This window comes from Pundamilia nyererei, unplaced genomic scaffold (assembly GCF_000239375.1).
Source record: "Pundamilia nyererei isolate P.nyererei 1_Seehausen unplaced genomic scaffold, PunNye1.0 scaffold00059, whole genome shotgun sequence".
Classification (NCBI taxonomy): Eukaryota; Metazoa; Chordata; class Actinopteri; order Cichliformes; family Cichlidae; genus Pundamilia; species Pundamilia nyererei.
The window spans coordinates 2,628,744-2,655,547 of NW_005187460.1; the positions used below are offsets into that span (position 1 = coordinate 2,628,744).

Consider the following 26,804-nt stretch of genomic DNA (forward strand, 5'->3'; position numbering starts at 1 on the left):
CTTTTACATTGGCAAGGCATTTTCATCCACACAACTGCTGCTCACTGAATATTTTTCTTTCTTTTCTGACCATTCTCTGTAAACCATAGAGACGGCTGTGTGGGGAAATCCCAGTAGATCAGCAGTTTCTGAAATATTCAGACCAGCCCGTCTGGCATCAACTACTATACCACATTCAAAGTCACTTACGTCACCTTCCTTCCCCATTCTGATGCTCAGTTTGAACTTCATCAAGTTGTCTTAACCATGCCTACATGTCTTAATGTATTTGCTTGTTGCCATGTGATTGGCTGATTAGATATCTGCAATAATGAACAGTTCAGCGGGTATAGTAAATGAAGTGACCAGCGAGTGTAAATTTAAAACCATGCAATTCCTCGTTTTTAACAATTGAACTTGCAAATGGACAATAAGTAGACTTTATTATGACTTAAGATTAGATTTCACCGGTGCTTATTTCTCCCAGTGTATACCTGGAACTCCTGATCCAGTTTCTTCTCAATCCACTCTGTTACATGCACCAGCGTCACCTCCCTTTCACCGAGTTTGGGCCGTGCTTTGAGCTCCAGGTGAGGCGGACTCCGAAAACCATACCTGACAGCCAAAAAGAGAAGTTTGTGATAATCGTGTTGAATTTTCAGACCAGCTTCATGAAACAGATGTCGATTGATGGGTTTTTCCTTAAATGACTGCTTCATTTCAATTTAAAAAAAAACAAAAAAACATATTAGCAGTATTTAAGGAGGAAAAAGGTAAAAACATGGAGGAAAACATGCAAAACATATATAGCATGCAACAGAAACAGATTTTTCTATATGTTGTTTTAATTATATTTTTCTTAGCACCTATTTAGTGGCGCAAATAAAGAAGTTCGTATTAATTAAGCCAAACATAAATCAGTGTGTATTTAAGGCTTCAATGTTCCACATCTTTAATGGAAAACACACCTTTGTGCCCTCATTTCTTAGATGTGATTAAACATTTTTATTCTCTCATCACTTGCTTGTGTTGTTTTTTTTGCCCAGCAGAGGGTGCAGTGCTATAATCTCAAGCCATTCACATCGATTGTGACATATCAACTCCATCCTGCAATTTTCCACATCCTCCTAAACATACCATATCCTGTCTGTGGGGGGAGGTGGGATGTTGACAGCCAGAGTCCCGCGGCACTCTTGCACCTCTACGGTGAGCAACAAGGGCGTGTTGGATACTTCCTCCATCTTCTTCTTGATGAACTCCGTCTCTGTGGCTTTCTGGAAGTACTTCGACTTGGCTATCTTGTCCACAAAGCGCATGATCTTGCTGGGTCTGTGGCCTCCCACATAACTACGCGAGTCGATGATGGAAACAGAGGAGGAGGGGAGACAAGGAGTGAGTCAGGTTCATAATTAATTCATAACGGCATCTCTTGCTACTCAGCACCCACTATCGAGGGGCTATGTGTGCAAGTGACCGGGTGCTACATTAAATCATCAGCGAGCTTTCAAATATGTATGTCTGAGTGGGTGGCTGGTTGGATAGAAAAAGGAAAAATGTTCTGTTTCAGAACCTCAGTACGAATGTTATTCTGCTCATTTTCAATTCGGAGGTGCACTAATGTTGTTAGAAAGAGACATTTGCTCACCCCTCTGCTCCAGGCAGAACAGGTTTGTCACTGAGGAGTTCTGGAGGATCCTCCTCGTCCGATGAACCGGCACTAGACGATTCCTCGTCACTGTCTGCCAGGCAGTATGTCCGTGGCCTTGACCTGTCACGCACACATAAACAAGCACTCATGTTGCAAAGTCAGGCCCCAGTGGCTTTGCAAAGAGCCCTTATCAATCACTATTAATTCCCATTAAATGTATCCCAGGAACTACTTCTCCACCGATCTCACTCAAAAAAAGATCCAATAACCCAAATGGGTAACAAAATGTATTGTTTCAGGGACAGCGACTGTAGGCATCCAATTCCCAAACTCGCCAGTTTACTGTACACATGTCCACAGCGGTAAGCATCCACGGGAAGGATTAGTATATAAAGAGGAGGGAAAAGGCAACACGACAAAAGGGGAGGAACTGTGAAAAACGCATGTGACAACTAATATGGCTCTAAAAATGCAAATGCACCCGATTACCATCCGACTCAGAGCTGGTTTTCTTTAGCAGAAAATCGAATCCTTCACACATTTTATTTTGGCACTGTCACTGAGAATGAGACAATAAGAAGAAAAACAAACACGGAGGAATCAGGACAAGCTGTGGAGGACGACTCTAAAATCTGGAAGCCTTCTTAAAAACAAAATAAAATCAGACCGAGCTTCACTCAGCTTCATTATTCTGCATAAAAGAAGAAATGCACTTTTAAAGCCTCACCAATCTTTCCCATGTTCTCCAAGGCCCTCGCCCTCCTTTCCCAAACGGGCCAAGTTCATCTTGGTCTCCAGCGTCATGAGGAAAGAGCCCGTGTAGGAGACCTCCAGATCAAACCACAAACCTGAGAAAGAAAACATAAAGACTTATGATGTTTTTTATACCAAACCCATGCCTGCTGACATCCTCGTCAATAGCATAAGGAAAATCAATAACAACCTAATGATTTGTGTTTAATTGTTGCAAGGTTAAATCTAGTGCTCATCTACCTAAAAAAAAAAGGTCACCTATCAGGAAGCAGTTCTTTATTAAGCTACTTCCTGTTTACACGTCCCACTCCTCAGCGGGCGGCAGGAGAATTATTCAGATTACGATCCCCCTGCTGTTTGCACAGCGAACGTCTGCAGCCGGTAACTGACGTTTATTATCCCCTCTGTCTGCCCCCCTCCCTTCTCTTCACTTTCCCTCTCCCTGTAAATGCTCATTGAGTCGTACAGTCTGTGTGACAGCAGTGCCAGAGAGAAGCTACATGACAGCAGCAAGACACATCATGGAAGACAGTGTCTCATTGTCTAGCACGAGACAAACAGCAGGAAGAGACCGTCTGGATTTTCTCATTAAATTTGAAGGAGCCAACACATCTCTACCACAGACAGATGTAGAACCGGGAAACATATCACAGCAATCGTGCATTAGATATTCCTTTAAATCGCTCTCATTGTCATATAGTATGGTGAATTTGCCTCCACATTAATAATTTCCATTTGTGCAGCATGTGCATGACCAAGCAACTGCAAAAGTGACGCTTCAGCCCGACTCTCCTCTGAGCTAATTATGAAATGTCTGCATGCTAAGATGGTTAAAATGGTTCTGTGCATACACTAACGTCAAGAATGTTATACCCACTTGTTTCTTATAAGCCTCTAGCTCATTTTCACATCTTTGCACAACTGACAAACAACAGTTTGTGTGTATTGTGCGGTTATCGAAGCACAGTGTAAACATTGTCAATCAAGCCATGTCTCCCCATAAATAAGGCATTGAGAAGCTGCCTTTCCCTCAATTTTACCATCATCACACAAGAGAAGAAATCACAAGCGTGTTCAGTTCATGCAGGATGAAAGCGCACATTTCATCATCGGCTAATGATGCTTTGTTAGTATATATCTGAGGATGTATAGGTTCAGACACATTTGTGAGCTCTGCAGACACCCTGCTCCAACAACTGAACAACAAGAATCTTTAGACCTAAGATCAAGAAAAACTGAATGCTCTTAATCTGGAATTGATAAACAAAAATTTTAACACGGCGGCTCCTCATGACATTTACATTCACTGGACACTTTATGAGGTACACCTTACTAGTTGGACCCCCTTTTGCCTTCAGAAGGGTCTTAATTCTTCATGAGACAGATTCGAAAAGGTGCTGGAAACATTTCTCACAGATTTTGGTTTCAAAGGTGCTCCAGAGATCTTGAGCTCTGGTGACTGTGGAGGCCATTTGAATCCAGTGAAGTCTTCAGCATTCGACATTTTTCTTCTGTTGTCCAATTTCGGTGAGCTCATGTCAATTATAGCCTTAGCTTCAGCAGGTCATCTTGACCATGTCTACATGCTTAAATGTACTAAGTTGCTGCCATGTCATTGGCTAATGAGGCATTCGACCAGTTGAACAATACCTAACAAAATGGCTAGCAAGTGTATAATCATCATATTTTAAGAAATGACAAATAAAAAAAAAATAAAAAAAAAACACCCCAAATGACTGAAGCTTTTGACAATCTCTTTTTTTGCCTTAAACCAGCTGGAATTAATACACATCTCTGCTCTGTTTCTGTGTCAAACTAGTCCCTTTGCTCAGGCTTAAAGCAGGCTGGGTGAGTCAGTGTTTCAGTAATGGATGAGGGGGAGCCAAGACATGAGGTTTAATTACTGTGGCTTAATAGAGCAAACATGCAGAAAGGCTAGACTCCAGAGGAGAGAAGGACAGAGTGTTGGAGGGTAGGGGGTTATGGCTTAATCTAGAGAGAAGAGGAATAAGATGGAGATATGGTATGAAAGGTGAAGAAGACGGGTTGGGGAAAAGACAGAATTAATAAGTGGCTCGAGTAAGATAAAAATAAGAAATCTTGAAAGCACCCACAAAAATGTAAAAAAAAATAACACACCTAATGTAATTTTCTTCCTACCTTGGTGGTCCACTGAAGGTTTGGAGGCACGGAGGATCTTAGGAATGGAGAAGCCCATGTCTAGCTCTGTCAGAGTCAGCTCATTCATAACATATGGCAGCTAAAAGACAACATGTACGGAAAAAGATACAAATACAGCCAACGCAAAGACAAATCTCTATCTCTTGAGGAAATCTTCTTGCATTTGGATATTACTAACTGTAGCTACTGCTACTACTCACCCTGATCTTACTGAGCTTCATTTGGATCTTTTTGGAGACTACATTGGCCCAATATTTCTCTCCCAGGAAGTCCCAGAATATCCTTCCCAGAAATGCATTTACCCAGGCCTCAGGCTCCGCAGTCTCCTCTGAACTCCTACGCAGCTAAAGGACACACATACATGTATGAATGGCAGTTTTGAATATCTATAATCATTTTCTGCATCAAGCTTGAGCTTGATATATTGAGTTTGCTCCCAGCAACCCTTCAGTAAGATTCACTGAGTTGCCAGTGGTTCGGAGCTCTCTGGGGTAACTTCAGGTGACAACAGACTGATTTAGTTGATATTGTGGTTTAGACGTGCAGACCCCAGGGGGGGCTTTTGATAGATGCCCACTTTGGATGACAATCTTTTTCTATTCAGCCTGACATGCATCCATCTGTCTCCTACCTTTTTGGTAGTCTGGGGGCTGCTATCCGGGCTGTTCCTAGCGCTGTCAGTGGCAGTCGGGCTTCTAGGCGGCACCTGGGGACTCACGTATTTGGCCATGTAGACATTATAGTCCAACAGCATCTTCTGCTTCAAGCCTGCAGTAGAGCCACAGGAGAGAGCGGCGGTGGTCTCTCTGTGACGAGACTGAGACTGAGACAGCTCCTCCAGGCTTCCCCGGCTGCTGCTCCTGCTGTCAGCCTCCAGGCCTCCGACAGATTGAAAGCTGCTACTGCGACTGTGGGAGGGTAAGAAGGCTACAAATGGAAGGAAGGAAATGTGGGATGTGAAGGGGGTGTTTTGACACAATTATGCTAGAACACGGAACATTTTTAGTGATTCCAGATTTGTATACAATAATAATAAATGCTCAAAATTTAATTAGCCTTAGATAGCTGTCAGCTATTTTTGTATTCCTTTCTCACAGTAGACTGCAGCACTCTGAATTAGCATGCTGTACACTGCTTTCCAGTAATCCAGCCCTACCTTTACTACCTTTATCTCCTGACCCACACAATTTTGGCATTTCTCTTTGTATAAGGCCTCCTCCGCACAGGCTTACATCCCACTGTGGAAAGTGATGCTATAATACGCTGATGCTCTGTGCTTGTAATCCTGCTGACCCACCACACTCATCGGTTCACTTAGTTGAGGGGATTGGCAGTCCCTAAGCTGGGGCTTATGCACAGATCTGATTGCTGCGCAGTTGCCTACTTAATAGAACGGCTATTCTGACATCGAGGAATGGCGCGTGTCTGTGCAAATACAGGTGTGTAAAAAAAAGAAAGAAAGAAAGAACATGGATAACAAATGCTTTACGTGTGTGTGTGTTTGCACCTTGATCTGGGAGAGTGTGAAGCTCACCATTCTTGCAGATGCTAGGCAGACTGCCACCTCTTCCCTCTGATTTCATTCGGGATGCTAGAAGAAATCTACGGAACCACTCTTCCTTTTCCCGACCCGTCCTCCCGAAAAGGTAGATAGTCAAATCCCCGCCTCCAAAGGTTGGTTTTTTGGGTTCCTCTGCTGACGCCGATCCTTCTGCCTTCTCACCCTTGTCTGTTTTCTCCACCTTCTCACTCTGAACTGTCGATTTTTCTTCCCCAGCTTCAGGCCTCTCTCCCTGGGCCTTGGACATGAAGTCATCCTGCTTGGCCAGCTCAATGCAAATGGGGTATTTCTTGTTCCAAACTCTCTTCCTAGCCAGGCTCTGAGGCATCAGGTATATCTGTGGGGTATAAAGACTGACTTCACTAAATCAATCTCATGAACACGAGTGCTTTCTTTATTTCTTTATTGGTGTTTCTAAGGCAACAGAATGATTTTAAAGAAAAGAAGATAAAGAGAAAAAGTGTTCACATTTTTATGCGGCAGATTGATACCTGAGGGTATGAGTGGAAACAACTGGTGGCAATAAATGTAAGAATATGCCTGTTTTCTGTTGATAAGTAACCAAGATTTGGCACCATTCAGGGCTGGAAAGGTTCATGTCCTTCTGCTTTTGTTCTTGCTATAGGCCAAGAATTCTCTAATACATACAGCAGCACTTCATTCATCCCTGTGGTTGTAATGGGTTGGAGCGGTATTGGATCTCAGATTAAAACAATAACACCATGAGCAGAAATTGGACCTTCAGGGATGCTTTTCCTGTACGAGTGTCTGAATAAACTACACACTAAGTATCTACAATAATAACTGAGAAAGGGCACTTTAGGAAACCAGAGAAGAAGAGTAGGTTAAGGGTGCATGATGAAACCTTTTGCTCTGTGATACACTGACATGAGAAATGTCAGCTGTGCCTTGAGATATGCAAAACTGTTGAATCAGCGCGCTAGTACACAAGATACACAACTGTGTATATAAGGTCAGTGACCTGTGATATTCACTCTACGTTTACACACAGTCTACGAGTCACAAGCTGTGATTGTCACTGAGCATGACCTATTAGCGAGCATGCAGTCGGGCAAAGGCAAATGTGACGGGACGTGTGCTCGATGTCACTAAATGTTAAGCTTATCATCAAGCACAGTAACACACTGAGGAGACGCGCACACACACTTAACACATTAATTTCCCCCTCGTCTTTGAGTGGTGTTAGCAAAAATCTCTCTTTCCATGACCAAAAGGTTTGTTTAAGCCACCGCACCTTGCTGTCAGTCAGGTCGTAGATCTTCTGGCTGATGTAAGTGACGTCAGGTTTAGGCTCATTGTGTGTGGCACGGCGGGAGATGTTCCGATTGGGCTTGGACAGACGCAGGACTGAGCCCTCTAGACGGACGTAAACGGAGTGGGTCAGGGTGGCGTGGTACGTCTCCGGGTCATAGCTGTGGATCTCATTCATCCAGCCCTGCGAGAGAGAAGCAGAAGACTTTTCAGCTACAATGAAGTAAAACTCGAGTCACCTCTCAAGACTTTTGCACACAGTCTTTTATACACACATCAGATTTTCAGTTTAAAACCAGAGAATTAATTTGCTCAAATTAACTAAGTAACCTCCTGAGATAAAAAAAATGAAACCATCATTAAAGTGCCAAAAAACGCAGTTTATTGAATCTCCACTATGTATCACATACCATTGATTTAAAAAGACATTCTTGCTTAAAATTGATGCAACACAGCAAAAGATAAAGTGGGGCATCTGAGACTTTGTTTATTCCCAAAGAAAGACAAGTATGAAGAAAAAGACAAAGCTTGTTGGACCGCTTCCCCACACTTGTGTGCCCGAGGGGCCGTCGTTCATCTGCCTGTATCATGTTCTGCAGAGCTCCTCTTTTTGGAACAGCTGTGGCCTCTAGCCATCAGGCTATCCTGTGCAATCGCTTGGTACCCACTAAGGCACACACACATACACATGCTTGCATAACTCTGTCAAATTACTAAAGATTTCTCTTCTGATTTTCTGAGGTTACTCGAGAATAAGGAGCAAACGGTGGTGCTGTCATTAAAATGTTTCGCTTAAAGAAAAACTGGAGCCATCACTGGAGAAGAAGTGCAACGCAACCTCGTGATTCCCCAACAGGCTGCACAGATTGAATTCTCATCCAAACTCCTACCTTTTTGTTCCCGAAGGGCACTGTGTTAACAAAGGCAATTCAACTGAAATAACAGAGTAAAAACATATAGTCTTCTTCAGAGTAAGGACAAACTGAACATAGGCACCACACTTGGGAAAACTAATCACAAGTTTACTTTTGAAGTCACATGTTTTGCCTTTACCTTGAATATCCCTGGTTCCTTAATATCCAGCTGGGCCACATTCCATTGCTCTATCCTTCGCCTCCTTTTTCTGCTCACTGATGAGGAGGGCTGAGGGGATGACAGCCAAAGCACGAGCAACGCCAACGCGAACCCCGCTATTATCCCGTGCACTACTGAGCACACACAGGGTGGCACAGGAAGCACCAAATACCAATACACCAACTGTGTTAAAATAATGAGACCAGTCACGGGTAAGGTCTCGGCCTCCTCTTCGGCTCTCTCGTCCTCTGGATCGAGCTCACTACACAAACCAGTGCTACCAGTATGGGGTTGCCGGGACCCAGAACGATCACCGTCCGGTGTCTCTGTGTCAGTACATAACTCAAAGTCTTCGCTGTACAGCTCACAGAAGTCCTCGTCTTCCTGTCGAGCTACCAGGGCTGACATCGAACAGCGGCCCAGAGTGAGAGAGGGAGATTTGTGGAGGGCAGAAGATGAGGCCTGGGTGAGGGCTGGCGCGAGTGATGGGAAAGAGAAAAAACCTGACTCTGGGCCCTTAGCTGTGGGGGTTTCTTCCTCGTCTTCTCCTTCTGCCCCTTCCTCCTCTTTGATGCTGTAGTTGTTGCCACCTTCTCCGTGTCCATTTACCGCTGTTACTCCGCTGAGCTCCGACGCGCTGGAGGACAGCGATTTGGCACGATAAGCAGCACTTCCAGCAGACCCCGTACCAGACTCATCCCCCATTATCTTACTAAAAAGCTGCAGAGGGTCTGACATCACTTCCGATAGCCGCCGCTTGGTATCCTCTATCTTGGCCTCCACCTCTTGGACTTTGAAGAAGGACCTACCATCTGGAGACATGATGGGGGAGGAGGGGGCTGTTTTAGAGTCTCCACCTGCTTGAGTGACAATGACGGGACTGGAGGATAAACGGGGTTGGGAGAACTGTTTGAAGAGTTGCATGTTGCGAGGTGGAGGCCGATGGGATGGCTGTATTTGCTGATGCTGAAGAGGCCCTTCCGAATGGTCAGCCTTGGAAGCGTCCGTGGACAGAGACTTAACAAAAGACTTCATTAAGTGTCGATGGCGTGCGTGGGTTGGTGCTACGGTGGAAAGTGAAGGGACAGTTTCTCGAGACTCAACGTCATTGGACAAAGACCTAACCAGACTAAGAAAAGGCTTGGAGGATGACAGTGCTGCAGACTTGCATGGTGAAGAGGAGCTGGAGCTTGCGGGGGAGGGATTGACCGGGAGCCGTTCAGACGGCCAGGAGGAGCTGGCAGGAGGATTGGAGGAGAGGGTGGATGTGGGATTAATAGTCAAGGCAGGAGAGTGTGTGTGTGGCTGAGGGTCTGAGGGCTGCACAGATAAGGTGGTAGATAAAACTGGGAGAACAGCAGGTCCCGAGGGGGTGTCTGCACCAGCAGATTCAAACAGCAGTTCCTCTTTTGCTTCCAAGCCTGTAGCAACGCACCGGTCATCAGCTGCTGAAGCTGGACCTTGAAGCCCCCCTGTACCATCGAGGACAAACTTGTCTTTAACAGATCCAGCGGGTATCCCAAAGAGCTCCTCTTCCTCATCGTCTTCCTCTTTCCCCAGAGCAGAGAAGTGTATGGTGATGGTGTCACGAGAGTGGGAACGCTGGACCTGCAGCTTGGGTCCAGGGGTGTGACGAGGGGGCGGAGTGGCAGCATGCTGGCCACTTCCCCTGCTGCTGCCGCCCTGACTGCTCATCATCACCCTGCACAGGGCTCACGGCCTGGGGGGGGAAAAAAAAAACAAAAAAAAAAAACACAGAGACAGTGGGAACACGTGGTTAATAAAAAACAATGAAGCAATAGTGCATCAGTGCAGGGGGGAGGGAGGCTGTAGTGTTTGTAGTACAAATTGGCAATTCGATTTAATCAGCGATTTCAAACCAGACGTATAAGTACCCTGAGGGCCACTTCTGCAGTAGCCAGGGGATAGGTGGGAAGATGAGATCAACCAATGGGGAAAAAAAATTACATTGCAATTTAATTACAGAATTGAGCAGGCCTGAACAAAATGGTCTGAGCGGAAAACTACTGGAAGTAGTCGATAAGCAGTAGAAAACTGACACCCATAGAGAATGACAGCCAAGTAGATAAAAGTATAAATTAAACTATTAAATTTGTTACCCAGCAGCACAAAATACATTAATGGCTAAACACTTCAAGATTTTTACTATGCATCATGAAATTATTGGTTGCTAACTGCCCTCAACTAATAAATGGTAAGCTAAAGAAGTGTCTACCCAGTTAACCTGACTGAACACATTCCTACACGAGGTGCTGTTGATGAAAGAGTTCTCGAGTTCATGTGACAACTGCAGAGACCCCCACGAGCTCTAAATGCACTCCTTGTACACACAGTACTTGAGACAGAAAAGAACAGCCTTGCAGCTTTCTGTTCACCCTAATGTGAGTGGACTGGACAGGTATCTCTATGTTCCCCAACCCATTAGCTCTCATTATGTAAGGTTGTAGCCGGAAGACAGAGTTGCTCTCAGGCCAAGCCTCTATCCCTCTCCCGCTCTGTCTTACAAGCACCCAGTCACTCATCCCACTATGGCAACATGATTAATGGGTTACTTCAGAGCTCACAAGTCTCAAGAAGAAGGGCCATCAACATTTCAGCTGTGTTTAACTCCACCCTCCAAAGGGGGAAAGAATGCAGCGGGTTAAATACTGAAAAGAGGTGAAAATGAGAACAGATCAAAAGAAGGAGCACTCCAAGAGCTCAAACCTCCCCCGAGCCAGCTCACTCTCTGGGCGGCTTTTCATGAGATTTCTTTTTAAACATTGAAGTTTGCAGTACAATAAAATTAAAGCATTACAGGTAAGCAAAGTTCAAACATGACATGATATTTGGATGCAAACTAAAACGGGATATTTAGAATCCACATATACCAGTATGACTTCCTGAATGCTGCCAATACAAACAAAGGCAGCAGCATTTTAAGACCAGTTTTAAAGATAAGAGATTTTATAATGGGTTGACCTTATTTGACCTTAAAAAAGACAAACATTCACATGACAAGAAAAAAACCCCACTTTCCCTCACCAATCCAAAACAATATACGGGTCATAATGACACCACAAAGTGGCCGTTCAGCTGAAGCGATCACAGAAACAAGGCGTCTTTTGTGTAGTCGACACAGTGGAACCGCAGTCGTTCATCATGCAATGATTTCACTGAATGAGGCCTCGCATTGTTATTGAGTTATTGTGCTTGTTTATTCTTCCACATCGCCCATATTGGTACCTCATCCTTGGTTAGCATGATCAAACAGTCAGAGCACACATATGTGCAAACATGCTGTTTGTGCACACAACACCATGCAGCCTCTTTGGTGTTGGGGCTTTCAGCTGGTATATAAAAAAAATGTCTGTAATGGAAGAAGGAGGGACGGGAGAGGGACAACATAGCAGTAAGCTTGTGTGATTGTCTGCATTTCTGAGAAAGCCTCAGTGCCCCTTAGGGGCTCTCTGGTTGGCACTGTATCTCCAGAGATTGCATTTGCCGGGATGGAATAACAGAGCGTTTGACTTTCCCAGCCAGCCATTCACTTGGCTGAGCTACAATAGGTTTTGTGTGTGTCATTTTCAGTATATGCGTGTGTGCTGTTGGTTCTGCCATGGTAAGTGCTAGGGGCAGAGCAGATCGAATAAAAACAACAAAAAAAATGACAGATACAGGGGAAAAAAAGAGCAGCATAAAGAAGAAAGATGAAAGGCCACAGGGGGTCTGCAGAAGCAGCAGACGACCTTTCAGAGACAAGCTTTTGAAGCAGAATTTACTTAAAGACAGGAGGAGAGAAAAAACAGGGAGGACGACAAAGATGAGGGGGAGTGGATGAGAGTGAGAGGAGAGCATGGAGAGGAGACAAATTAAGTGGGGAGACAGAGTCATGGAGATGGGAGAGGTTGTTGTTGTCATCAGAGCCTGAAGGACGAATTAAAGCATTATGGAGGCTGACAAGGTGAGCAGGGAGCAACGTTTCCAAGTTTTCTCAGAGTCAGGTTTTAGCAAGGTGCAGCCAAAAGACAAAAAAATAAAAAAATAAAAATCGCACACTGAATCAATGCAAAACATAGCACGCTTGCACGCACCTACACCTTTTAAGGTACTGTTCTCCTCTGTAGACGTAAGATTTGCTGTTAAGATGAGTGCTATTCAGGTTCACACCAACACTGTGTTTGCTGACACACCCACAGTTTCGGGTACTTCCTGTCATCAAAGCTCCACTGCCATTAAACGCCTTGCGTGTGTTTGTTTTAGCCACTACTGTGAGACGAGAGGAGACTGGCATGGAGACGAGACTCATCCAATTAATCAATGCAAGCATGGCCTCTCTAATCAGCTCAAGCCAGCCCTATGGAGACTTCAGAGAAAGGGAGGGAGGTTAAAAGCAGCAAGGTAACATAATGACATAAGAGGCTGAACAGGCTACAGGGCAACAAGCATGTCAGCACAGGGCACAGCGGCCCGCGTAAAAGGTGTTCAATGACGACTTCTACATAAAGCAATGTTTTTGTAATGTAGAGTCTGCTAATCAATATTATACACAAAAACATCCTTGTCCAATACCAACATCCTGCTTCAATTCAAAGTGCATCTACTCCACAGAAATTCTCTGCTATCCATTATTAGACACAGAAAGTGACTGGCGGGTGTTCAGGACAGCCCGGCGTGACCTCGCCTAAAGTCTGCAAAGTTCATTTCCGCAAAGACATTTTACCTTTAGATAAACAAACAGAAAAGAAAAGAAATAAAAGCAGGAGTGACGTGAGCCCACTGGGTGAAAAATGGTTGCGAGAGAAGAACAGAGAGGACATCAAAAGAAGAAGCGAGTCAGCGAAGGGACTGAAAGGGGAGGGCGACGGCGGGAAGATAAATCGAGTGAGACAGAGAGATCGGAGATGAACGCAGGGTGCAGGGCGGGGGAGGGGGATGATGGCGCAATTGATTGTCACTAACAACCGAGATACACAGAGGCCTCACTCACTAACGAGTGCACGCACACTCACACTCTGTGGACTTGTGATGCGCACAGTTGCCTGGATGAGTAGGGTGCAAGCAAACCGAGACAAAGGGGAGAATAGTCTGAGCAGCTAAAGCGAGCGGAGGGAGAGAAACAGAAAAAGACACAAAGGTCGAGGAGGCTTTGTCGCCGAGCACACGAGTCACACAAAAGCTCAGAGCAGGTAAACACACGACACACCTTGTTTCATGCTCTGCTGCTCGCTCCTAGGAGAACGCAGGTCCCAGTCATCACGGGCACCCTGGCCCTGTTACGCAAACTGTACTGGACTTTGTTTGCTTACATGCAGCATATTGCACAGAGGGCGAGTCAGAGCGTGTCAGCTGGGAAAGAATCCAAACATTTCCCACCGTGACCTAAATCAGAAGAGTCGAACGCAAATGAAGAGAGGTCATCACGATCATAGACCAACACGAAAGCCGGACTACGCCCGCTTTTATCAGCCAAGGAGTCCCTGACTTGACTCTCACAGTGAAGAAGCAACACAAGCAGTTCTTAAAATAGCTCTGCGAGGCAGTGGAGGTGCCGTCTCCCAGCACCAGACTGGCCGTTTACAGCGCACAGATGGGAGACTAAAAAGGATCTAAGCAGTATAATAGTATATTCAACAGACAAAGACAAGATTTAAAATCGCTACTAAATGACATGAGCTTTTGTGACAATATTCCATATCTGGCATACAACAAGTAAGAAAGATTTATTAAGTGCTTTTCGTAGACAGGCAGTCACAAAGCGCTGTGCACAAAGGTTAAAATAAAGAAAACATCAAGTAATAAAATAGACAATATAAATAATGCAAATTCAAAAGTGTTGATTAACAGAAGGCCTGTTTAAATAATAAAGTTTTTAACTGCTTTTTACACAGAGTCAGCCAAACGTAGTTGTGGTGGTAGACTGTTCCACAGCCTTGGTGCCACCGACTGAAAGGCAGAAAAGGGAAGAAAATTTAGAAATAACAGAGTCATCAATAAAGCGCCTGCGCCTAAAAAAAAAAAACACCTTGGGGAAGAGACTCTGAGTTGACAGACACATTAAAAGAGACTGACTTATGGTCGCTAAAAACAACGTCATTTAAAGTCACGTGGTCAAGGGAAATGCCATAAGTGAAGACCAAGTCCAGAGTATGCCCAGCAGTGTGAGTAGGGCCTGATACATGCTGAACAAAATTAAAAGAGTCCATGATGCTCAGGAACTCCTTAGTGGTACTATTTGATGAGTCTTCTGCATGAATGTTGAAGTCTCCAACAATGACGACCTTGCCCAGTTTAATAGTGGAAATTAAAAGTTCTTGCAAGTCTGCCAGAAAAGATGCAGCAGACCCAGGTGGACGATAAATTAAGATACCGTACATGGGCTGATCTCTTCCAATTTTTATCACGATCATTACGAAAGAATTGTAACAGCTCGAAGAGATCATCTGGCATAAAAATGTCTTTTTTAAAAATTACAGCTGTTCCACCTCCTCGTCGAGATATCCGAGGTGCACAGAGAAACGAACAGTCTGCGGGACAAAGCTCTAAAAGATGTGAGACTTCATTCTCACGCTGCCACGTCTCAGAGATAAACATAAAATCAAGCGTCTCTGCACAGAACAAGTCATTTAAAGTATAAGACTTGTTGGCAATTGAGCGGGCATTAATCAACATCACCTCTGTAAAGATCTGCGATCATGTCTTGTAGTTCCTGCAGTGTTGGCTTATCGTGAGCTGGTTACTTACCAAGAACATGACTTTTTTTTTGTTCTTTTTCGAAGTGTTTCGAATGGCTCTTTTAAGGATGCAAATAAGGAATTAGACTTTTAAATGTATGCTAATTTCACAGGTTTTAAAAACAGAAATCTGAAGCAAGATTCAGAATTCGTGCTTCGATTTGTCAACATTAGAGTTTTTTTTAGAGAGGGGATTATATCTGCATTTATTATTCAGAAAAATTCCAAATTATTGTCAGCAGCTGGGAAAAAATCCATTTTTGATATGCGAACAAACCTTTCGGTAAATCTGTAAAGAAAATGACGGCAAATTTATTTCGGGCTCGGTGTGTGGAAAAAAAAAAAAAAAAAAAGGGTTTTAATGTGTTTTTCACATTTTGTATTTTGCATTGCAAGTTTTCTCAAATGTATTCTTTAAATATGTGTTAACCAAACTCTTATTTGCATATGCATTCATCAGCCTCTCTGTTAAAGTGTTTGCTGATGCAAATATGTAATCAGCCCACCACATGTCAGCAGCTCAACACATTTAAGAATACAGACATGGTCTAGACCTTTAGCTTTAGTTCAAACATCAGAATGGGGAAGAAAGGCTATTTAAGTCACCTGGTATGATTGGTGGTGCCATATAGGCTGGAATATTTCAGCAACAGCTGATCTGCTGGGATTTCCCAAGAGATTTACAGAGAATGGTCAGAAAAGTATGCAGCGAGTGGCTGTTCTCTGTGTGGATCATGTCAGAGTTTAGAGGAGAATGACCAGATGGTTTCAGTCTGATAGGAAAGAAACTGTAACTCAAGCAGCCACTTGTTACAACCAAGGTATGCAGTTGGGCATCTCTGAATGCACACATTATTAAACCTTGAAACAGATGAGCGATAGCAGCAGAAGACCACACAAGGTACAACTCCTGTCCACTAAGAACAGGAAACAGGACTGCAGTTCACACAGGCTCAACATAATTGGAGAAAAAGACGATTGAGTTTCATCAGACCAGACAATATTTTTCCAATTTCTGCTGCAATAGTTGGATGGCAAGGTCAGAATTTGGTGCAAATAATATGAAAGCACTGATCCATTCTACCTGGTATCAATGGTTCAGGGTGCTGGTGGTGTAATGGCGTACACAGAAAATATCAACACAAAAGCCTCCCTGAGTATTGTTGCTGACCATGTCCATCCCTTTATGACTCTAGTGTATCCATTTTCTGATCTGATTCCAGCAGCTCGGATTCTACAAAGCTCAAATCAACTTAAGCAGTCACCAGATCTCAATACAACCTTTGGGATCAGGGGTGCACATAAGTGGTCCGCGGTTGCGCATTCGCTGTCAAAATAAAAGACGCGCATCAGATAAGATGTTGCAACGCGTGTTTGCGTCCATAATATTTTCTGGAGGAGGACAGACATTAGTTTAGAACTCTCACAGATGTCGAAGAAGCTCCTTTAAGCAATTACTTTGGTGTTCCTCCACCTCCAAAGAAATGTCAGAAGGAGTCCGAACCGCAAAAGAAGCACGTATTCTCCGAAAATTGATTGCAGGAGCTGAGCTGGCTTCAAACAAATGATGAACGCACAGAGGTGTGGTGCAGAATATGCCGTGAAAATCCCACTCTAGCGGCCCAAAACAGTGCCTTTTATATGTACGCAAACGCGCGTTGCAACTTCTTATCTGGTGCGCGTCTTTTATTTTGACAGCGAATGCGCACCTGCAGACCACTTATGTGCACCCCTGTTTGGGATGTGGCAGAACAGTAGAGTCACATTGTGGATGTGCAGCTGACAAATCTGCAGCAACTGCATGATGTTCTCATGTCAAAATGGACCAAAATCTCACAGGAACGTTTCTAGCACCTTGTAAAATCTACGAATTTATGGAAAAAAGGGGGTCCAGCCCAGTACTAGCAAAGTGTAACGGTAAATGTATGTCAACAGACAAGAGACAGTATTTTAAAATAAAGACATTTTTGAACATTTTCTTTGCAAAAGTCTAAAATAAGACATGTTATGTAAGTTAAATAGCCCCCAAATGCAAAAGCAAAACGTCCTTTTGATACTGTACCCCCCACTTTTGCATCACACCTTTGTAATGTTAAACCTGAGTGTGGACATGGACATAACGGACATGTCACATTCAGTTTTACTGACTATTTTTGGGCATTCACATCAGCAGTGATCACCACTGCCTATCTCACACTCAGCCTGTTAGACCAGCACGTTTGCACAACAACAACACTTGCTATGTAACATTCTCATATAAAACACACAAGCACACAGAGCTTAACACAGTCCACCTCCAGGGTCTGACAGTACACGAGCTGGTAGTTTGATGAGCTCCAGTTGAGCTCAGAGGAAACACTGAGGAGCGGTTTGATGGTGAGCTGAATCATGCAGCTCTCTCTTAAAGAAAGACGAAAAACAACAATAAAATAAAAGCCAAGCCAGATAAAGAGCACACGCTCAACTGAGCTGGATCAAACCAGTTTTCTTCACCTCTCCCTCTCGTCCTCCGTCTCTCTAACCCAGAATGCACCATCGACACGTCAAACATCCAACCTCGCCGTGCGGCAGATGATCGGGTGGTTGCCATGCCAACCGAGAAGCTTTCATCTTGCTCTGCACTCGTGTCTGCATCCTTTTGTTAGGGAGGGCAGCTTCTTCTCGCTCTGTAATGGTGCGCTCTGAGGAGTGTGTGGTGTGGAGGGTTTGTTAGCACAAAGCTGTCAGCAAACTGTGTTCAGTGTGTGTGTGTGCGCGCGTGTAGGATGTGTGGGTACAAAGCCACAGAACAAGAAAAAGAAACGGCAAAACCCAGATCTCAGATGTAAAACTTCTGAGATATGTGAAAAAGAGAATGTGATGCACATCAATTGGTCATTTTGGGGATTGTGTTGCCTAAGACGCGAATGTCCCCAATCAATTAATAAACTCTGATTATGGTTGTCAACATCAATAAACTTTCTCCTAACAACTTAAGCCAACTTTAATGTTCTCTTTGAGTGTTGAGATGAGCATGTGCCTGTTACCAACATTACAAGCAGCTGATTTGTTCAAATAGCTGGTTTGACGCTTCGCTTCGATAAAGAACAAATTTGGGATAGATATCCAAATCTGGCAGCGTCTTACCCAATTTGACAGATCAAAAGGCAAACGAACGTGCAATCCTGACTGAACGCACACAAACATGCAGGCATCCAATACAAACATATTAAGTTATTTATAATCCATGTAAAAGCTGCTTGATGACCCGAAAACAGCTGGAGGATTTGGCATTAGTCATAATCCATCCAATTACACGATGAATGGAGAAACGGAGGGAATAGGAGGAGACGTGAGGGGCAGAAAAAAAGACAGAAAAATGTGTGTCTCTGTGGATAAAGCTGACTGTCACAAATAAGTCGTCTATATTGCTGAAACATTAAACAGTAGTGCTGCTGTTTGTGGCTGAGAGCAGTAGATGCAGTGCCAGTTTTTGTTAGGTTTCACACATTTAGTAACTGAAAGTCACACAAGGAAATTAGATTTGAAAAAAAGTAGGACAGAAATAGACACTAATATTACAGCCTTCAGGTGGCACACCTTCCACCAACGATTCATACTGCAGTATGAATCGTCTGTCAGACTTATATAATATATTGTAGGTAGCAAACACTTCCCAACTTACTAAAGTATCAGATCAAAAGTGAAATGTGTTCCTGAGTGCTAAAATGTCACAGTGATTTTTGACAAAGTATAAAATGTACATCCATTTTCTTAACTGCTTATTCAGTTCAGGGTCACAGGGGAGTTGAAGCCAATCCCTGGCATCTTAGGCCAAGAAGCAGGGTACATCCTGGACAGGCACAACCATTCATGTTCAGCTTCACTCTTCATCTTTCTTATTGGTAGTCTCTTCAGTTGGTCACTTTGAAGCTGACAAAAAATTAAGAGCTGCGTCTACACCGGAGTCTAAGGAGCTTGGAAAGAAAAGCATCTGGAATTCTTTAAATTGCTTCAAGACGTTTCACCTCTCATCCAAGAAGCTTATTCAGTTCTAATGTCCACTGTCCCCCCAATAGGGACAATGGACCCCCAATGATCCTCTAACTCAGGGGTGTCGAACTCCAGGCCTCGAGAGCTGGTGTCCTGCAGGTTTTAGATATCACCCTGTTTCATCACACCTGAATCAAATGATTAGTTCATTACCAGGCTTCTGGAGAACTTCAAGACATCTTGAGGTCATTTAGCCGTTTAAATCAGCTGTGTTGGATCAAGGACACATCTAAAACCTGCAGGACACTGGGCCTCGAGGCCTGGAGTTCAACGCCTGTGCTCTACCTAATCACATGAACCAAGGTGTGAAAAAAGGGTGTATGTCACAATCAGCCAAGGTTTCGGGTGAACTCATTGTGAAACCAAGCCCCACTCAGGTCAAAAGAATCAGGATGCGAGTGGGCGTTAAGGGAGATGATTTGTGCTGATTTGGTTACCAGAGACCACAGAGAGTCAGTAACATTTGACAACTTCAACAAGCAAACAGATGATTGACATGTGATAAGATGACAAATAGATTAAAAAGTTACCTAGGCAAAGGTTTCCTGGAATTTCTGCTCACAACCGACCATTGGCGATAAAGCGAACGTCCCACATTGGGCGACAAGTGAAAGTGCAGCTGGCAATTAGTGGGCCACCCTGTCTCTTAACCTTAAAGTTAAGAAATGTTTCATTTGGGGACCTGCCCACTGCTTGAAATCCCCAAATGTCACTGACTTTCTACAGTTTCTAGCTACCACATAAGTGTGTATTTTTTTTCTATGTGGACACTTGAGTCCAAGTGACTACTTGTCCTAACTTGATGTGTCAGGACCAATATGGAAAGTTGAGCATGCTCTTTTTGATATGCTAGGCAGGAATTCAGAAAACGCATCCATTCAATCTAATATTTTACCCAATTAATGTAGAGCTATCCACTCCCTTAATGCTATCTGCTGACTGGGAATCATTGGAGGGGCACCACACATCACATTTACCTTCACTCACTATACAGCCATTAATGATTTAAGCTTAGATAATACTCCACTGTGGACATGGACAGCTGGAAACCTGACTGTTGAGTGCTCATCCTGTTTTGTTTTTTTTTACCTCCACTTGAAGTCCACTGCCTGGGGCGCAGGCATAGTTGCACTGTAATGTAAATTCTCTGTGGACTAGTCTACGTGGTCCCAAAAAACAGGCAGGCACACGGACGTCTGTACGGATCCTTACGCTAACCATCTGATGATGAAATCTGAGTGAACCCTAGTGGACGTGGGAAAAGTAATTCCTGCTTAAGCTTACCTTGATTAGTGGACATTTGCCGTTTGCTATTAGCTGAGCAGCAAAACAAATTTAAGCAATAATATTTGCAAACTTAATGGTTGTAGCTATTGTCTAAAAATACAGAAACTAGCCAATGCACAGGCCTAACAGGCCTTCAGCCTGGCGAAAAAAAAAAAAATGACACCACATGGATTTAACTAAACAAGCAGGTATGAGTCTTCCATTGCAAATGGATGACCAAGTTTTTTCATCAATGGATTTTTTCCCCTTCCCTGCAGACACATAATTGGCCACCACAGAGTACAGACCTCAATCCCATTATGAATCTTTGGGGATGTGCAGAGGAATAGGCAGCAGTCTGAGTCTCCAATCATCAACTCAAGATCTTGGTGAAAAATTAATCTAAACCTGGGCAGATTTAAATGGTGAGGCAAAAGCCTATTGAAATGATGTAATGGAAAACCTAAAGCAGGACCATAGCTGTGTAACATTGCTGGCCAGTAGGAAGGTTGTTATTGGTCAGAACTAGCTTGGCTCAGCTACAAGCGCATAGCTTGAAGCCTGGCAAGGCTTGTGATCGTGATCTCCCAAATCCATTGTTCCTTTAAGATATTTCTGTAATATTCTGTTCACAGGGACAGGACAAACTGCCAGCATTAAAGAGGCCTAAATGTAGGGAAGCAACCTAGATTTTGAATTTCTATTCATGGATTGCTTCTTAAAGTTGCAGCAAGCCTTCAGGGCATTTAGAAGAACTATTTAAATCACATTCACATCTATGTTTTTATTCAATATTTACCAAGTAGACTCACAGTATCAACACAGCCTGCAAAACCAACATCATTAAACGATTCCAGCCCAATAAACAGCTCGAAATATCTAATCTCCTTTCTTTGCGGCTCATTTTTGACAGTGAAGTGGCGCACAATAGAGGCTTCGACACAGGGGCTCATTAGCATATTAATGACATAAAATAACAGGGGGCGGTTTTCAAACAATGGTTCTTCGTGTTGAAATGTGCCATTTTTCCCCCCTATATCTAGCTTGTTGAGCGTGTGATCAGAAACACACTCAACAATAGTGGCGGTAATGAGAGCCTGCAATACCCTCATGAGTTGTCAGCAGCTGAAAAGCTCCATTTCTCATTCTTAAGTAGGACACCCACAATTCAGCCATTACATTGTGCTGTCACAGGCAGTTTAAAATCAGGCTTGACACGAGAAATCTCTCAAAAATCCACCTGTAATAAGTTGAGTCATGTTCTGCGAAGATTGCGTGAAAGAAAAACCAGACCACTGCAGATACGATCATGTCATAACTTCATGCGGAAATGACAAAGTGCTTTTAGCAAACTGTCATTAGACAGTATTTGTTGGGGATTATTTTCAGCCCCGGATTAATACACATTTGGTGATGTGAAGTGAGTATTTAAAGTTAAGCGGGGTTGAGTCAAAGCAAACTACAATGCCCGTGTTCACAGTAATGAAGGAACAGATTACAGCCTCCTCGTTTTTGAACCATGAATGAATGGCGTATGTAAAATATGGAACATCACCGGGACGATCCTTGGCTCATGACATGCCATGTCAAACACAAGTTACAAACTCATGTTTCAAGCAGGTCATGAACAATTAACAGTTACGGGTAAAGTCCAGGTGTATATGTGAGACCCTACACTTTAAAACTGCACTGCAATTTCCAGGCCGGACATGTACAGGGCTTTCATGACAAGCGCAGTGTGGCAATATCAAGTGTGTTTTCCGTGTGGTAAAATCTCTCTGTGTGATCAAACCAACACAGACTTCCTCCTTTCTCTCTAAATCGAACTTCCTGTTTGTCAAGATAGTTACGACAAGACGAAAGCACCATCCATTACTCTCACTCTTGTTTAGTGCAAAGAGAAATTCATGCATCTTCGCCAGAGTGAATTATTTTTCCAGCTGCAGTAAATCAATCATTGTGCAGCCCAGTATGTTGCTTTGTCAGTGAGTGCTTTTAAAAAAATTGTAATTTATATAAATAAAGAGAGAGGAAGGAAGACAGAAAGTTTTACAGTCAGTTGATGACAGTTTAATTTTAAATTAGTCCACAAGATTTCGTAAGGAAACGCAAATTTCTGTAGAACTTATCAGTTGCTAATTTGCATTTTCTTCTCCACATGTCAAACCACAGAGGTGCATTTGAAGTGAGGAAATGTAACATTTGAATATTACTTGAAAAATAATTGTGAACTATTTTGGAACCTGGCTGCAGGAATTTGATCGCACTCGGTTGCAATCAAGTCGTGCTGGGGACAGTTTTGGCTCAGGCCTTGTATGAAAGTTGCCTAAGGTGTCACCACCTGGTGGGGTGCCAAAGAGGGCAAAGAAATAGTTTGTCACTGCTCCTGATCTATCCTTAAAAGTCAGTCGGTGACTTCCATTTGACTGCATATATTGCTAAAAACACTGCTCACACTGCAGTAAACAGTTGGTGCTGAGAGATGACTATACATACAAACACTTTGCAGAGGCATGACTTTTACATAACCTGACGTTTCCAACCCCACCACTCATCTGCTTACACTGCAGAGTGAGAATCATATAGCTTACTGTTGTTCCCTGCAAACATTACATGATCTTCACTGTGAAACATTAATATCTTCCCCGAATATGGTAAATGTTTATCATTAGGTGAAACAAAAGAGGAACAATGACATAAAGATTAAAAAAGGATTGTGTCAGGGAGGAGCAATTCAGACATTTTGTTAAAACGAACAGCTATAAATACATATGTTTGCTCTAGAAGACACACTTTACATGCCCAAGCTGCAGGAGGCACACACACAGAGGTTATTAAAGAGGAAGCCAATAATGAATACTAGTTTATGTGAGTCTTTTCTCTGAGATCACTAAATGCCTGCAACAATATGGTTACCTTGAGTAGCAGGGTCCATATGAGTGTCCCCAAGTTCAAATCGACATAACTACATTAAAACTCTGATCGACCCCGCCTTGTATCCATGCTTCAGGTGGTGGTGGTGTAATGGTGTGGGGGATATTTTCTTGCCATACTTCTAGCCTGTTCACCAGCAGCTGTGTGACGCTATCATGTCAATATGGACCAAAATATCTCAGAGGAACGTTTCCAGCACCTTTTTGAATCTACATCATGATGAATGATGCCAGGTCAGAAGACAAAACAGGGTTCAGCCTTGTAGTAGCATGGTGCACCTAACAAAATTGAATGCATATTTTATTTTTAGCAAAATCTTAATTTCAAAGATCGTATTTAAAATAACCATAACTGTAGCCTTACGGTCTGCATAAATGCTTCCCCATCACAATACAACATGTAGGACACAACCTCTCTCGTCATTAAAGTAACTGCTGCCACAAAGTTAACAACACACCACGGTCTAAAATATCAATAAATGCTACAACATAAAGGCCTCTGATCAAAGCTATATGAAGAATGTTTTTAGTCTAGCAGCCAATCAAGAGCAGTTAAAACCAAAGTAATGCCTGTGAGTCTCTTACACCGTCATCAGGAACGTTTGTTAGAGTTGCACTGCCCATTATCGTATATGCTTTCAGCCTGCACCTGCTTGGTAAACAAAACAGGGAGATGAAAGTGAAAGAGCTATAAGGCACATTAGTATGACACCAGCTATAAAATGGTCAAAGTGGGAAGTTAAGGCTAACAAAGACAACTTTACTTCCCAAAACTTGCCAAAATGCACTGACATTATACCTGAATAGACAAACTGCTTCTCATAGGTACTGTAACATAAATACATAGTAAACCACACTGGCTTTGTCTATAGCCTTCCTCTTATTATTCCCATAGAGCATGCATATTCCATTGTTTTCATATTTCTTTATTTCTCAATGATCGTACTCTTTCCCCAGGACGCAGAAAGTACAACAACACAATAAACGTGCAGACGACTGTTCTTTTGAACAGTACAGGATACATCCATAAGTGTTAACAGGAATAACACATCACGCATGCTGACCCCCGTCAGAGGGGTCAACTGCTGACTCAGAGACAGCTTGTCAGACGGCCTGAAGCTGAATTTATTTTAAGTTTAAACTAAAGGTAAACTGCAGCTGAACCATGAAAGTTCACGGCCTGCAGCGAGCAAACATGTAAACATAGAAACACAGCAGACCCGTCCAATTGCATCCAATTCTTCGGCCTCACAGAGCTGGGAAAACCTGTTTTTAGCTCATATTGTAGTAAAAAACAACAGCTTATTGAGATGGTTCAGCTGCTCCTGTTTGCTTCCACCCCCCAAAGCAATTTGTCTAATTAAGCCTATGAAAAGTTATTAACCCCTGTCATGCAGAAAAACACGTCACAGATGTTTGTGTCCTAAACACAGAGTGTGTGCATGTATAAAATGTACACAAGTGAAATTCCACGTATGCTTTCAAACAGGGAAATGTGCTTTTACGCTAATGAGATAGATGTTTGGTACTGAGTAATAGAAGTCGAGATGAAGGAGACAATTAAGGAGAAGAAAAGTGAGGCAGGGAGCGGCGCTCAAGGCCATGGATCAATTTGAACGCAACTAACTCACAGATATACACAAACACACACACACACACACAAGGTCAAAGAAGGGAGGGGGTGTCTTACCTTGAGATTTTAGAGGCATTCAATCTTCTCTCGGATCACAATCTGCTCGGACACACACAGCACAGCCATGGATCACGATGCTGACGTACCTGGGAAAACAGTGGAAAAGGACTGTCAGGTTCAAATGTGTCCACCAGTCCCTCATCGGTCTCTTTCCTGGAAGACTGTACACACTTTTAATAAGTCAACCTCCAGCTCATAAGGAACTGGTTCAGATGTGGACACTGGACACAGACCGCACCCCCCACAAAGAAAAGCAGTGTCATTACAGACCTGCTATGATCCATTCCTGACATAAAGCTGTCCTAAAGTTACACAATGATCAAAGCACGAGAGATCTACTGCTGTGTGTGGATCTGATGCTGTGGCCTGATCTAAAAGCAGAGCCCAGAGTGAGAGAAGCTACCCATGCAGACCTGTGCAGCTCACAGCAGGCTTCATGGATAACGAGCCTCAGCTGATGCATCTGTCACCTGCCAGCAGACACAGCCACTTCCTATAAACCCGTCTCATCTACTAGCTGCGACTTACAACATGGTCCAACCACTGAGACATCGCCACAGTTCTCAGTGTGCTCTGATAAAACTGAAGCATCCTGAGAGCTGTAGAAAGTGTGGCTGCTCTATAAAGAAATCAACATTTTTTTTCCTCCTTTAACATACCAGGAATATTTATAAGGTTCGGCACCTACAGCTCCATCCGTCCCTTTGTCCTCCGCACGTCTCGGCTTCAGCTCTGCACTGGTTTATGTCTGACTGTAACGCATCCATGGGCCGAACAGGTGATACCGAGAGCCAAGTGACAAGAAGACAAACCCCAAACGCACCTTTAATCACACCGTGGGCATCGCATCATCATCCCCAGGCCACTGGCTCGCCCTGCATCCAGGCTTTGAAGCTGCGTAACGCGATGCGAGTCCCTGCGTGGAGCGCTTTTATCTGCAGCCCGGAGCCTGCGGAGGGACGGGGCACGGCGGGGATGGCTGCCGAAGGCTGGCTGGCCTGAGAACCCAGCCGGAGTCCGAGCACACAGACAACGCCACAGCGATCAAACCTGGCTCCCTGTGCACGAGTGCACCAGCTCCGGGCTTGTACTGATTTTAATGAATGGCCGATACTTTGCGCCACACCCCCCTCCTTCCTCACCAATTACATGATATTTACACCCAAATCAGGACCCGATCGTCGGCACACTGGTGATTCATATTTTATAGTGATGCAGCAGGAGAGTGCGAGTTGCGTCACGGCGTTGCAGTATGCCCACAAGACGCGGATTTCCCTCCGCAAACAGCATCAAGTCTCTCTGATAAAGAGCTGCCTACAGCTGAGAACCTGATCAGATGATGAAAGCATGAGGGCTCCAAAACGGTTAAAAAACCCAGCTTTATCCCCTCATAGACGCCATGTTTTGTTTTGTTTTTTGTTTGTTTGTTACATTAACCAGCAAGTTAAAAACCAAACAAAGAAACAAACAAAAAAAAAAACCCCAGAGAGCTCAGCCTACCTCTGGATCAAGTCCACTACGTGTACAGCATTTCTGGCACTGAGGAGATCCGTCTAAATTTGGGTTCCTTTAATCTGATTATATTAGCTTGAATAGGCTGCCACCTACTGGATTGATGTGATTATATCAAGAGAAACCGTCCACGTGCGTCCTTTTTTGGATTTTTGCCCAGCCGGTT

General features: G+C 43.6%; 1 protein-coding gene across 4 annotated transcripts in view; it reads right to left on the reverse strand.

Moving 5' to 3' along the window:
* tex2 (testis expressed 2) overlaps positions 1-26,520 on the reverse strand; it is a 30,296-nt gene extending 3,776 nt beyond the window's left edge. Inside the window, exons 1-12 of one of the 4 annotated variants that reach the window (XM_005734641.2) lie at positions 25,950-26,520; positions 25,124-25,212; positions 8,448-10,188; positions 7,378-7,578; positions 6,096-6,459; positions 5,193-5,488; positions 4,762-4,905; positions 4,541-4,640; positions 2,355-2,475; positions 1,625-1,747; positions 1,117-1,326; positions 474-594 (exon numbers count right to left, since the gene is read on the reverse strand). In XM_005734641.2, the coding sequence (XP_005734698.1) occupies positions 474-594; positions 1,117-1,326; positions 1,625-1,747; positions 2,355-2,475; positions 4,541-4,640; positions 4,762-4,905; positions 5,193-5,488; positions 6,096-6,459; positions 7,378-7,578; positions 8,448-10,166 (3,399 nt within the window). In that variant the 5' untranslated portion in view covers positions 10,167-10,188; positions 25,124-25,212; positions 25,950-26,520. The other 3 variants (XM_005734642.2, XM_005734643.1, XM_005734644.1) reach the window with 3 other exon arrangements.
* Between the last annotated feature and the right edge of the window lie 284 nt (positions 26,521-26,804).